Source organism: Petromyzon marinus, chromosome 53, assembly GCF_048934315.1.
Source record: "Petromyzon marinus isolate PM22_M1 ecotype Great Lakes invasive population chromosome 53, UKy_Petmar_22M1.pri1.0, whole genome shotgun sequence".
NCBI lineage: Eukaryota > Metazoa > Chordata > Hyperoartia > Petromyzontiformes > Petromyzontidae > Petromyzon > Petromyzon marinus.
The window spans coordinates 11,546,235-11,560,295 of record NC_133719.1 but is presented as its reverse complement, the minus strand read 5'-3'; the positions used below and the strand labels follow the sequence as shown (position 1 = coordinate 11,560,295).

The 14,061-nt window shown below is 54.1% G+C and overlaps 1 protein-coding gene across 4 annotated transcripts in view; it reads right to left on the bottom strand.

The window, feature by feature from the left end:
* The window catches only part of LOC116953992 (kinesin light chain 1-like), a 30,783-nt gene that overhangs the window by 5,638 nt on the left and 11,084 nt on the right, over positions 1 to 14,061 (bottom strand). For all 4 annotated transcript variants that reach the window (XM_032974360.2, XM_032974359.2, XM_032974361.2 and 1 more), the window contains 9 exons: positions 12,160 to 12,261; positions 11,385 to 11,558; positions 10,425 to 10,524; positions 9,596 to 9,648; positions 8,768 to 8,817; positions 7,950 to 8,058; positions 7,242 to 7,367; positions 2,360 to 2,481; positions 1,354 to 1,420 (listed from right to left, as the gene is read on the bottom strand). In XM_032974360.2, the coding sequence (XP_032830251.1) occupies positions 1,354 to 1,420; positions 2,360 to 2,481; positions 7,242 to 7,367; positions 7,950 to 8,058; positions 8,768 to 8,817; positions 9,596 to 9,648; positions 10,425 to 10,524; positions 11,385 to 11,558; positions 12,160 to 12,261 (903 nt within the window). The remainder of the gene's footprint in view (positions 1 to 1,353; positions 1,421 to 2,359; positions 2,482 to 7,241; positions 7,368 to 7,949; positions 8,059 to 8,767; positions 8,818 to 9,595; positions 9,649 to 10,424; positions 10,525 to 11,384; positions 11,559 to 12,159; positions 12,262 to 14,061) is intronic.

Below are 14,061 nucleotides of genomic sequence, written 5' to 3'. Positions count from 1 at the left end.
GTTTTCAGGCTATTTGTGTCCATTCCAGCTCCGACAAAGAGAGATGTTTTGTGTTTCTCAGTTTGCTTGCTATGCGATAAACACCTCTAGGTGCAGGGCGTATGAGATGAAGCGGATGAAAGGCAACTGAAGGGACCTTGGAATGACAGACAGTGCGTTCTTAAACAATGTGGGCAAATATAAAATATAGTATACCGTGCCCCGTTCGTAACGGGGTGTTTTGGGGGACTATTACTCGTAAATATATAAATAATAAGGGACTTTAATGGTACTCACTAAGCTCAAACTGAACAGCGAGCAAAGCGGCGCTGCTACGCTGTTAACTTCACCTTCACGCTGCGCAGGATGCCATGAACCAGCGCAGTCCCCGTAAAGTCCCCGTCCAGTCCAAGTCTAGTCTAGTCCCAGTGTAGTCCCAGTCTAGGCCTAGTCTAGTCCCAGTGTAGTCCCAGGCTAGGCCCAGTCTAGTCCTAGTGCAGTCCCAGTCTAGGCCTAGTCTAGTCCCAGTGCAGTCCCAGTCTAGGCCCAGTGATTTTCGCAGGCTTGATTTTCATAACATAAAAAAAATTATTATACGTAACATTGCAAAGTCTAAGGTGGTAAATTTGGTCTCAATGCAAACACCACGTGTTTGGTAAGGAAATGGATAAACCTGTGCACCACCCCGTCACGAAATGAGGCCGCTAAGTAAGTCTGGACATGTGTTGATGCACGCTCCTGTGAGTCCGCTCCATCACCGAAGCGCTCTTTGGAACAACATTGCCGCTTTGAGTCCGTTGCAAAGCTGGCTCGGGCTCAAGGATGGATCCCGAACATCTGCCACCTGTCACTGGGTTCCAGGTCTCGTGAAGGAGCATAAACCATCAAGCGACACTCTCCGGTCACCCTCGCAGCAGCAGCAGCAGCAGCGGCGGCGGCTTTTGGCTGGCCATCGAACAAAGGAGGTGGTCACTGCATCGCGTGGCTCTTTCAGATGCGCTTCTGTGGCCGTCTGGAACGCTCTTCCTTCCGATGAGGAAACTACTGGAGCTATGCCCTTTTAAAACATCTAGGTTGACAAAAGTGATTTCTTTAGAACTGCTTTTTGTGTTTAGTTTGTTGTCCTTCCCCGGCACCTCTGATTAGCATGGTTGGCTACGTACGGTGCGAAATAAGTTTAACATACACGTACATACAGGTCTTCAGGCCGGAGAGACCCTGGGGAAACTGCGTTGGTCGTATATCGCTGTAAGTCGTTTGATATCGCCTTTCGGAGACTCCCCCCACCCCCCCGTATCTGCTGTGAGAGTGAACAGTAGACTTGCATTTGCTTCAAGATCACGTGATCAAACGGTCGGGATAAAATGGTCTTACTTGATACGGCTCATCCCAAGTCTTGTTGCTGGAATTTAAAGTGATGAGCGAACTCGCACGTTTCATTCTGCAATGCACGAGAGAGCGAGAAAGACAAATCACAGACAAGAGCAAAGTTATTTGATGACGCCCCTGCTGCCGCTGCCGCGCGGTGCGGTGCACCAGCACAACTAACAAAAACACGTCAACACGGCCGTCAAGACCGCCGTCGTGCGTGGCCTGAAGACGGGCGATGGGGTTGAACATTGACGTGCCGTAAAACAGGCCCATTGTCCAGCACCTGGTATATATTATTTTATTTTAAGGCCACCCCGCAGTGTTGGCGACTCATGTGTTGAGTTTTTTGTTGTCGTGCAGTTGACGCACTTTTGCAAAACTGCCGAAGCAGCACGAGCCAGTGGCACTCCACAAAACATAGCATCCAATAGGACGAAGCCGCAGAAACTTCATCCCGTGCTCCCTCCCTTTGGCCTGGCCAGGGCGATCGCTTCCTGCGAAGCTACGTTTGTCTTTCGTGACGCTTCCTCCTCCAACACCACCAATCCACCTCGTGCGTGGACGGCGTCCGCTTCCCGCTCCGTCCGCATGGTGGTGGAATGGGCAACAGGGCCTCGTCCCGCGTGGACGCCCGGGGGCTGTGCAATTATCTTCCGATTCCACGCCGAATCCCTCGGCTCGTTCAAATCCGCGATTGATTTGTGGGTTAGGCCACCGCGGAACGACCGGGCCAAATTTGTGTTGTTAAGAACCCTCCACGCCAACCCGACGCGGCCAAATAAATTGAATGGGCAAGCGGAGGAAAGCGCTTCACACAACGCGCCGATCATTATTACTGTCGTCGTTATCGCCGGCAAGTCGAAGAACGGTTGTCGCAAGCAAATGAAGCAAATCGTCGGCGGCTGATGACGCTTGCGAGAGACGCGGCGTGCGCGGACACAGCCGGCGCCGCTGGTTCCGTGGCGAGCGCAAGGGGGGGGTGGGGAGGAGGAAGAGGGGAGGGCCTTACCCGGGGTTGCGAGGTTCCTCCACCTGCCCCTTGAGCTTCATGACGAGCTTCTCGCTACTGCGCACGATCGTCTCGCGCAACTTCCCAAACGAGCTGCTGCGCGACATCGCTCCCGTCCCATCCTGGGCACGCGGGCAGGAAAACGAGCGCAGGGAGTCGCACGCGCGGAACTCGTGAGAAGAGCTGGAAGAGGTGCGGCAGGCGTGACGCGGCCATGTGGGCGCGTGTGCGCGTGCACGACGACTGTATCCAGATTGTCGACTCCCCCCATCGCCGACGAACCGAATCACCCGGAAATGTGTCTCGTCTCGTCTCAGATAATTTACTTGAAAGAAAGTCTGTTGAAAGGGAACACTATGACGAGAAACGGCGCGCTGTTGGCGGGTCAAAAATATTCCCCCCGCCAGTACCCGACGAGTGGGGTTAAAACGCTTGCGGTGACGAGTTAACAGGTTTGCGGGTCGTTTCAAGGCAGTGGGCCTCATGTGTGCGACGGGCCATATCCTGGCCATGGGCCGTAGGTTCCCTCCCCGTCTCTTAGCGAGTACAAACGTACAAATCCAGCGTCTCTCTCCTCATGCAAACGAGCCCTCGAGTGGCACTTTAACTGTCGGCAGCCTCCGAGGAATTATCGGACAATCACCGTCAACAAAAGTGGGGCTCACTTGATCAAAAGCTCCCCCCCAGAGTGATTTGAACTTCAGGCCTCTCTGTCGACTGCTGGGTTGTTAGGTGTCGTGCGGCCGTGTGAAATTCTGCAATCGAGGGGGAGGGGGGGAGCGCAACCAGCCATGCCGGGATGCCCCATGCCGGCTCTCCAGAGGGCTGCGCAAGTGTGCGAGTGTAGGAGTGTGCGTGAGTGTGTGAGAGTACGAGTGTGCGAATGTGCGAGTGTGGGAGAGCCCGACTGTGCGAGAGTGCACGAAAGTGCGAGTGAGTGAGAGTGCGTGAGTGTGTGAGAGTGCGAGTGGGCGAGTGAGCGAGTGTGCGTGAGTGTGTAAGTGTGCGCGAGTGTGTGAGAGTGCGAGTGGGCGAGTGTGCGCGAGTGTATCAGACTGCGAGTGAGCGAGTGAGCGAGTGTGCGTGAGTGAGTGAGAGTGCGTGAGTGTGTGAGAGTGCGAGTGGGCGAGTGTGTGCGAGTGTATCAGAGTGCGAGTGAGCGAGTGAATGTGTGAGAGTGCGAGTGTGCGTGAATGTAAGAGAGTGCGAGTGAGCGAGAGTATGTGAGAGTGTGTGAGAGTGTGTGAGAGTGCGAGTGTGCGTGAGTGTGTTGGAGAGAGTGCGAGTGTGTGAGAGTGTGTGTGAGTGTGTGAGAGTGTGTGTGAGAGTGTGAGAGTGTGTGAGAGTGTGAGAGTGTGAGTGTGCGAGTGTGCGTGAGTGAGTGTGTGAGAGTGTGTGAGAGTGTGCGTGAGTGTGTGTGTGTGTGAGAGTGTGAGTGTGTGAGAGTGTGTGAGAGTGTGAGAGTGTGAGGGTGCGAGTGTGTGAGAGTGTGTGTGAGAGTGTGAGAGTGTGAGTGGGCGAGTGTGTGAGAGTGTGTGTGAGAGTGTGAGAGTGTGAGTGTGTGAGTGTGCGTGAGTGAATGTGTGTGAGTGTGTGAGAGTGTGAGAGTGTGTGAGAGTGTGAGTGTGCGAGTGTGCGTGAGTGAGTGTGTGAGAGTGTGTGAGAGTGTGCGTGAGTGTGTGTGTGAGAGTGTGAGTGTGTGAGAGTGTGTGAGAGTGTGAGAGTGTGAGGGTGCGAGTGTGTGAGAGTGTGTGTGAGAGTGTGAGAGTGTGAGTGGGCGAGTGTGTGAGAGTGTGTGTGAGAGTGTGAGAGTGTGAGTGTGTGAGTGTGCGTGAGTGAATGTGTGTGAGTGTGTGAGAGTGTGAGAGTGTGTGAGAGTGTGAGAGTGTGAGTGTGCGAGTGTGCGTGAGTGAGTGTGTGAGAGTGTGTGAGAGTGTGCGTGAGTGTGTGTGTGTGTGTGAGAGTGTGAGTGTGTGAGAGTGTGTGAGAGTGTGAGAGTGTGAGAGTGTGAGGGTGCGAGTGTGTGAGAGTGTGTGTGAGAGTGTGAGAGTGTGAGTGGGCGAGTGTGTGAGAGTGTGTGTGAGAGTGTGAGAGTGTGAGTGTGTGAGTGTGCGTGAGTGAATGTGTGAGAGTGTGTGAGAGTGTGAGAGTGTGTGAGAGTGTGAGTGTGCGAGTGTGCGTGAGTGAGTGTGTGAGAGTGTGTGAGAGTGTGCGTGAGTGTGTGAGAGTGCGAGTGGGCGAGTGTGCGTGAGTGCGTGAGAGTGTGTGAGAGTGTGAGAGTGTGAGAGTGTGTGAGAGTGTGTGAGAGTGTGTGAGTGTATGAGAGTGTGAGTGTGTGAGAGTGTGTGAGAGTGTAAGTGTGCGTGAGTGTGTGAGAGAGTGTGAGAGTGCGAGTGTATGAGAGTGCGAGTGTATGAGAGTGCGAGTGTATGAGAGTGTGAGTGTGTGAGAGTGTGTGAGAGTGCGAGTGTGTGTGAGTGTGTGAGAGTGTGTGAGAGTGTGAGAGTGTGTGAGAGTGCTAGTGGGCGAGTGTGTGAGTGTGCGCGAGTGAGTGTGCGTGAGTGTGTGAGAGTGCGAGTGTGAGAGTGCGAGTGAGCGTGAGTGTGTGAGATTGCGAGTGGGCGAGTGTGCGTGAGTGTGCGTGAGTGTGCGAGAGTGTGTGAGAGTGTGAGAGTGCGAGTGTGTGAGAGTGCGAGTGGGCGAGTGTGCGTGAATGTATGAGAGTGTGTGAGAGTGTGTGAGAGTGTGCGTGAGTGTATGTGAGTGCGAGTGTGTGAGAGTGTGAGAGTGCGAGAGTGCGAGTGAGCGTGAATGTGCGAGTGTACACGAGTGTGTGAAAGTGTGTGAGAGTGTATGAGAGTGAGAGTGTGTGAGAGTGTGAGAGTGCGAGTGTGTGAGAGTGTGAGAGTGCGAGTGTGCGTGAGTGTATGAGTGTGTGAGAGTGTGTGAGAGTGTGTGAGAGTGTATGTGAGTGTGTGAGAGTGTGTGAGAGTGTGAGAGTGTGTGAGAGTGTGTGAGAGTGTGTGAGAGTGTGCGTGAGTGTGTGCGAGTGTGTGAGAGTGTGTGAGAGTGTGTGTGAGAGTGTGAGAGTGTGTGAGAGTGTGAGAGTGTGAGTGTGCGAGTGTGCGTGAGTGAGTGTGTGAGAGTGTGTGAGAGTGTGCGTGAGTGTGTGTGTGTGTGAGAGTGTGAGTGTGTGAGAGTGTGTGAGAGTGTGAGAGTGTGAGAGTGTGAGGGTGCGAGTGTGTGAGAGTGTGTGTGAGAGTGTGAGAGTGTGAGTGGGCGAGTGTGTGAGAGTGTGTGTGAGAGTGTGAGAGTGTGAGTGTGTGAGTGTGCGTGAGTGAATGTGTGTGAGTGTGTGAGAGTGTGAGAGTGTGTGAGAGTGTGAGTGTGCGAGTGTGCGTGAGTGAGTGTGTGAGAGTGTGTGAGAGTGTGCGTGAGTGTGTGTGTGAGAGTGTGAGTGTGTGAGAGTGTGTGAGAGTGTGAGAGTGTGAGGGTGCGAGTGTGTGAGAGTGTGTGTGAGAGTGTGAGAGTGTGAGTGGGCGAGTGTGTGAGAGTGTGTGTGAGAGTGTGAGAGTGTGAGTGTGTGAGTGTGCGTGAGTGAATGTGTGTGAGTGTGTGAGAGTGTGAGAGTGTGTGAGAGTGTGAGAGTGTGAGTGTGCGAGTGTGCGTGAGTGAGTGTGTGAGAGTGTGTGAGAGTGTGCGTGAGTGTGTGTGTGTGTGTGAGAGTGTGAGTGTGTGAGAGTGTGTGAGAGTGTGAGAGTGTGAGAGTGTGAGGGTGCGAGTGTGTGAGAGTGTGTGTGAGAGTGTGAGAGTGTGAGTGGGCGAGTGTGTGAGAGTGTGTGTGAGAGTGTGAGAGTGTGAGTGTGTGAGTGTGCGTGAGTGAATGTGTGAGAGTGTGTGAGAGTGTGAGAGTGTGTGAGAGTGTGAGTGTGCGAGTGTGCGTGAGTGAGTGTGTGAGAGTGTGTGAGAGTGTGCGTGAGTGTGTGAGAGTGCGAGTGGGCGAGTGTGCGTGAGTGCGTGAGAGTGTGTGAGAGTGTGAGAGTGTGAGAGTGTGTGAGAGTGTGTGAGAGTGTGTGAGTGTATGAGAGTGTGAGTGTGTGAGAGTGTGTGAGAGTGTAAGTGTGCGTGAGTGTGTGAGAGAGTGTGAGAGTGCGAGTGTATGAGAGTGCGAGTGTATGAGAGTGCGAGTGTATGAGAGTGTGAGTGTGTGAGAGTGTGTGAGAGTGCGAGTGTGTGTGAGTGTGTGAGAGTGTGTGAGAGTGTGAGTGTGTGTGAGAGTGCTAGTGGGCGAGTGTGTGAGTGTGCGCGAGTGAGTGTGCGTGAGTGTGTGAGAGTGCGAGTGTGAGAGTGCGAGTGAGCGTGAGTGTGTGAGATTGCGAGTGGGCGAGTGTGCGTGAGTGTGCGTGAGTGTGCGAGAGTGTGTGAGAGTGTGAGAGTGCGAGTGTGTGAGAGTGCGAGTGGGCGAGTGTGCGTGAATGTATGAGAGTGTGTGAGAGTGTGTGAGAGTGTGCGTGAGTGTATGTGAGTGCGAGTGTGTGAGAGTGTGAGAGTGCGAGAGTGCGAGTGAGCGTGAATGTGCGAGTGTACACGAGTGTGTGAAAGTGTGTGAGAGTGTATGAGAGTGAGAGTGTGTGAGAGTGTGAGAGTGCGAGTGTGTGAGAGTGTGAGAGTGCGAGTGTGCGTGAGTGTATGAGTGTGTGAGAGTGTGTGAGAGTGTGTGAGAGTGTATGTGAGTGTGTGAGAGTGTGTGAGAGTGTGAGAGTGTGTGAGAGTGTGTGAGAGTGTGTGAGAGTGTGCGTGAGTGTGTGCGAGTGTGTGAGAGTGTGTGAGAGTGTGTGAGAGTGTGTGAGAGTGTGAGAGTGCGAACCGCGAGTTCACACACCCCGGTCCATTGCGCCGGGATGCTGACGTCGTCCGAGCCCTCGGGCCCGCTCTCGTACTTGACGAACTCAACCGAATGCAGCGACATCTGGCTCCCGCTGTCGTGCGCACGCACCAAGTTGCCGTCCTGCACCGCACACGCCGACAGCAGGGTCACTACGCGGCAGCTGGCAAGAGTGAGCAGGAGGAGACAGCTGGCACGAGTGAGCAGCAGCTGACAGCTGGCACGAGTGAGCAGGTGGAGACAGCTGGCACGAGTGAGCAGGTGGAGACAGCTGGCATGAGTGAGCAGGTGGAGACAGCTGGCATGAGTGAGCAGGAGGAGACAGCTGGCACGAGTGAGCAAGAAGAGAACAGCTGGCACAAGTGAGCAGGAGGAGACAGCTGGCACAAGTGAGCAGGAGTAGACAGCTGGCACGAGTGAGCAGGAGGAGACAGCGGCACGAGTGAGCAGGTGGAGACAGCTGGCACGAGTGAGCAGGAGGAGACAGCTGGCACGAGTGAGCAGGAGGAGACAGCTGGCACGAGTGAGCAAGAAGAGAACAGCTGGCACGAGTGAGCAAGAAGAGAACAGCTGGCACGAGTGAGCAAGAAGAGAACAGCTGGCACAAGTGAGTAGGTGGAGACAGCTGGCATGAGCGAGTAGGTGGAGACAGCTGGCACGAGTGAGCAGTGCGTGGGGGAGCAGTAGTGGTGAAGGTGGCGGTACCTGCAGGTGGCTGCGTGCTATGTATTGCTCGAGCGTTTGCGCGGCCTCGACCCGGCCTTGCCTCCGATACAGCGCCGCCAGGTTCTTCAGCGTGTTCGTCACCGTGGGGCTGCGGTGGCGACGATCACACGGAGGGGAAGGAAGAGAGGTTGCGTCAAACAAACGAAGGCACGGCCCAAACAAAAAGAGCCCACACGGCTCTAAACTTGAACCAATCCCAGCGCGTTGCGTGAACGGCGAGCAACTCGCCGCCGCGATCGTCGGCTGAGACGGAGCTTGTGTGCGTTGACTCGAGCCGGGACGATCGTCGGTTGCGTCGATAGGCCGACTAAAACTTGTGTTCGGCTAAAGCTTCTCCGGGGTCGATCAATTCGGGTCCGGGCGAAAAACGGGCGGCCATGCCAACGTCCCGCCACCTCTCCAAGGCTGGGAAACCCCCTACAAAGCCACGCTGGGCGCGATGCGGCCGGTGCCGGAATGTCTACGAACGCACACGGAGGTGAGAACAATAAAAAAATGTTCTCCACCTATTGTCACGTTATCCGACTCGTCGAATAATCAATACGATAATCGTTTTTTATTAATATAATAATTGGAAAGCCCGGCTGCTAAATTTAAACACGCAGTGTGTGGTGATGCCACATGACATGCAAGGCATGCTGAGAGGATGCATCCGATGGTCACAATGGTGCCGCCACCAGAGCCCGGCTAAGCGTGTCTGTGGAATTTGCATGAACGACGAAGCCACGAACAACGCTAAACAATACCGTCACTATTAACAACACGTCGCAACGGTCGGAGGAGACTTGGAGACTTGCCTGTCTTCTCTGCTGACCTTGTACCAGTTTCCCAGCTCCAAGTGGCTTCCCTGGGTCACACACAAGCACCGCAACGAGACGTCCCACAGCCCGCTTCCCACACGGTTCCAGCACAGCGTGATGTGGTCACTTAACACCACAACCATACCGTGTCCGGCCCGTCCACCGGGCACACAAAAGGGGCGATAGGATCACCACCCTGCCCGGCCGTCTTTGTCTGCAGTGCTGAAGTTTACGCACTGCACCGGGAACTAATTTAAGGCCGAGTCGACCCAGGGGCAGGCCCGGACGGGTTCAGATATCACTCACCACGAATATTAACCTTGGTCGTGAACTGTACTGGCTTTCTGGGTTCATAATAGCAGTGAGCTAACCAAAGCGCCACCGCTCCACCCAAGGTTAGTTACAAAGAAGACAATGAAAGATCACCCGGGGAGCCTTTAACAGATTGTTGAGGAAAGTGTTGTTCGCGAGGAGCAGCGTCTATGAAGGCCGGCACTGCGCACGTGGGTGGCGAGCACCACGCCCGGGCTCCCTTGGTCTCCCCAGTGGCGATGTTTACACACTGCACCAGGTACTCATTTGATGCCGAGTCATCCTAGGGGAGGCCCAGAACCGGTTCGAATACGTCGCCACTGCGTTTGGTCGCGAGCGGAAATCGAACTCGGGTCGCCGGATCGGATTCGTAGCGGAGCGCGCGAACCGCTGCTCCGCCGCTCGACTACCTCACAACGCACTGGACATCTGTGTAAAAGAGCTTCATAGCTCGTCGGATTTGTCCAGGATAAACAAAAATTCCGTTTCCTACACGCGGCACTCTGCCCGCACCTTCACGTTGTACTCGCGCTCCTCGGCGTGCACCCAGATGGGCTTGTTGGGACCTGGCAGGGAACAACAAACAACGGTCGTTCAGTTTGATATTTTGACCGTATTGGCGGTACACCGGTGGTGCGTGGGATAAACAAACAAATAAAACCCACTAATTGTTTATTTTCCCGCAATTTGCGGGGTGGTGATGGTGCGTCAAAATCAGTTCTCGTGATGTCGAAGCTGGTCGGAAGACGATTGTTGTGAGCGCGCTGAACACGAAGCAGCTTCACAGTCTGTTGCCGTATATCAGCACCCAGCCTGATGACGATTGGCTGCTGCGTGTTTTCACTCCTCGTGCCCTAGACTTGGTCGGACGGTTCCTCAATTCAACGGACCCAAATCAACGGTCTCGGTAGACTGAATAAACCTTCGAATCGCGTCAAACTTGGTGATAGGGTCAATTAAAGACTGATAAATAGAGTTGCCAATTCAAATTTTATTTCAGACAGTTTTATGAGGACCGACGCGTTATGCTGCACCGGTGTGCCCCAATATGTCCATTATCAGGAGGGTCCAGCCTTGTTTTATTGACCCAACGCCAAGGGAAAGGCCTCATCCAGCAGGGGATTGACACAAGGCATGCGCGTGCAACGTGGATTCTCGTCGTGCTGGCCCTCAGCCAGGAAAGAAACTTGGATTTTATTTATTAAAAATAATACAAAATTGTAATGCGCACAACGCAAAGCGGTATGGCGATCGTAATACTTTAATCGCGATGGATGAGTTGATGATGGCCTAGCGACCCCGCGATGGGGGAGGGGGAGGCGCCGCTGTGTCAAAGTCTCACCGTCAAACGATCCAAACTGCTTCTCGTGAGCACGTGTCAAGATGTCCTTATACAGGGCTTCCGCTTCGTTGAACTTCCCCTGCTTCTGGTAGCAGGAGGCCTGGAAGAGGGAGCGGGAAGGAGTCAGTGCGGCGAGGACTTTGCTCGGCCATAAAACACACGAGTGCATTGCCACGCCCCGCGGCGTCGATGCGCCACCACGGTTTACCGCGTCAGTCGCTCGTTGCAGTTCAGAATTTTTCGCGACTTTGCTGCTGCCGCGTGCGTGCGGCGCAGCGGGTTTGCGGGCTGCCCTGCAGTACGAACCCCGCGGCCCGAGTTCGATTCCCGCTCACGGCCAACACCGCTGACGATTGTCTGTACCGGTCCCGGGGCCTCCCCTAGGTCGACTCAGCCTCAAATGAGTACCTGGTGCTGTGTGTAAACATCCCCCCTGGAGAAACAAAGGCGGTCGGGCGTGTTGTTGGCCACCCACCCCCTCGTGTACCATGCCGGCCTTAATAGGTGTTCGCAAACTGCACTTCTCCCAACACGGGGGGGGGGGGGGTAATTTGCAGCTAAATTGTTGTTGTCTTGTTAGCTACGGGAGAGAAAACTGGAGAACCCGGAAGAAACCCACGCAGAACAAACCCTACGTGGAAATCCGCCCAAGTTGGGAATGTTAATAACAATGATGTTAACGTGTAACACACGAGGAGGAACCTTAGGGAAGCAAGCCACGTGGTGAGCCGGTGCCAACAACTACCGAAGCTCTGCGGTCCTTTTCATATGAAGGTGGTATTGGCCAATGAATGAGTGTTTGATGAATGGGACCCGGGCTCTTCTTGCTGCGAGGCTCAAGCGTTACCACCGTGCTGATGGTTTATAGCTCCGTGGCGAGACCAGCAGCGAGGCGCTGCGGCCCATCACTGGTGGCAAGGTGCAGAGCGGGTTGAGGAGGTGCCGCCGCCGCCGACGCACCAGGTTATTCTTGGTCTTGGCCACGTTGGGGTTGTCGGTGCCTAGCTGCTTGGTGTAGATTTCGAGGGCCCGTCGGTAGTAGTGCTCCACCTCCCCATACTTGCTCTGGTTCTGGCAGAGCAGTGCCAGATTGTTCAGCTGCTTTGCCACGTCCGGGTGGTCTTTGCCTAAGATCTAGATGGACAGGGAGAGACACGTAAACAGGCAGGTGGAAATACATTATATATATAAAATACTCTTCATTGACAAATATTTTCAGGCTCTAATTTCGTTCACAAAAATTAACTCTGCCATGCTGGACGTGGTGGTGGCAGCGGCAGCCCGTGCTCGCGTGCGTGTGCATGAAGGCCACCCAACCCCTCGTGTGCAGTGCCGGCCTTCATAGGTGCTACTCGCAAACAGCACTTGCCCCAACAGCCTGTTAAGGCTACACGGGGGATCTTTGTCTTGTAATATTTACAGTCGCGTGTGTCGTGAATTGTGACTGTATAACAAAGACAAACATCTAACACAGACTTCAACAGGCTGTAGGGGCAAGTGCCGTGCCAGCTTTAATACGTGCTTGCTCACAGCACCTGCCACTGGAGCGATGCACTTTTAAATCTACATTGAAAACGAATTTCTTTAAAACTGCTTTTTTGCGTTTGTTGTCCTTCCGCCGAACCTCCGATTAGCACGGTTGGCTACAAAACGCGCACGAAAGAAGTTCAACATACACACGTACAACAGTCTGTTCAAGGCGCGTGCGTCAGGACACGGCGGTGCCGTTGCGCACCTTCTCCCGGATCTCCAGCGCGCGCTTGCAGAGCGGCTCGGCCTCCTTGTACTTGCCGCGCTTCCCGTACAGCACGGCCAGGTTGTTCAGCGTCGCCGCCACCTGCCGCGAGAAGGGCGCAACGTGGCGGTGTGAGCGGGCGAAGAGGGACGATCTCCCGCGCGCGTGGCGGCGGCGGCGGCTGCGGCAATACGTTCAGCGGCTCGGCGCCAACAACGCTGGGGTCCATTCGCCGCGACGAGAGGGCCTCAGCAGAGAGAGAGTTTGTGTCGTGTCGCTATTCCTCCTCATCCGATGAATGAGCCCAGACTACAGTGGATTATTATATGGTCCAGAGGTTAATTATATGGTCCACAGGTTTACTATATGGTCCACAAGTTAAATATATGTGCCATAGGTTTACTGTATGATCCACATGTGTACTGTACGATCCACGGGTTTGGGTCGAGGATGGTCTCATCCTCGCGATGGCTCCACCTGTTCGGCGCTATCGCGGCACCTTAAACCAAACCAACGCCGTCATCCGGGCAGCACGGACGTCGTTAATTTGATTCCATACGTGACCAGTGACACGCGATACATTTTTGTCTAAGCTTGCAAAAATGCGACTTGCGTTTACGCGGAAAAACCCTCGGACGGGTTTTGACTTTTTCCGAGTCTCGTCGGCAATTGCTCCCGAGTCTCCAGCCGCGATCGGGAGAAAGCGCTTCTACGAACACCGGCGGAGGGCCTGTCCAGTGCCAAGGGAATAAAAGGAGTTCACATGGCTTTGGTGTGGAAAGACAAAGATCCCTCCCATAGCCTTAACGAATTATTGGGGCAAGTGCTGTTAGCGAGCACCTATGAAGGCCGGCACGGTATACGAGGGGGTGGGTGGCCTACATCATGCCCGAGCGCCTTTGTCTCCTCAGTGGCGATGTTTTTTACACACCGTACCAGGTACTCATTTGAGGCTGAGTGGACTTAGGGGAGGCCCATGACCGGTTCAGATAATTGCTACTGCAGTTGGCCGTGAGTGGGAATCGAACTTGGGTTGTTGGGCTTGTAGCGCAGCGCGCTAACCGCGACACACGAACACACACGCACCTCCACCGCGTCTATCACTGCCACGGGGACTTCAGGGGACAGAAGCAACCAAGCACGGCGCTATGATTATAAACGCAGTTGTGCCGTTGTCAGGTTGAAAATATTCAAATAATATATTTGTTGACTATTTTAACCAGGTAAGGCCCGCTCAGCTGTATTGCTCTTTTTCAGAAGCGACCTGGCTATCACAAACCAGAGCTCAATAAAGTGGCTTATCATGTTAACATGTACTGCAGCCAAATACTCTAAACGCGTGATGTTGAATCTAAATGTCGAGGGAAAAACCGGAGTGCCCGGAGAAAAATGCACGCGGCCAAGGTCAGAGAGGCATGCAAACTCCAAATATACAGGCGTCAGGTTTGGGATCGAACTCACGACCTCTTGGAAACCAGGCGAGGTAGTTAACATCTCTCCACTGTGAGATGCCCTCTAATACCCGATTAGTGCAGCTACAATACTTCCAGCGATGGACGATTTTGGTTCGCGAGTTGTTTCCTAAGTGGCAGGCCTCATTTGGCCGCGGTGAGAGCGAAATGAAATAATGGGCCCCATCCGGGCCCGTGGCCTGCAGGTTTCCCACCGCCGGGGTGCAGAAACACTGCCCGAAAGAAAATATTACTTCTGTGTAGCGTTGCAAGAATCTTCTCTCCGAGATGCACAAGAAAGATGCCGCCGCCCAAGGCCGTAGCCATGGAGTCAACATTGGGGGGGACCAAATCCTCCAGGGGGTCTAGGGGTCCCCTCCCCAGGAAAAAAAAATCTAAATTTGAAAACGAATTTCCTGCCTAAAATATTAAAAAATTCACTAACACATAG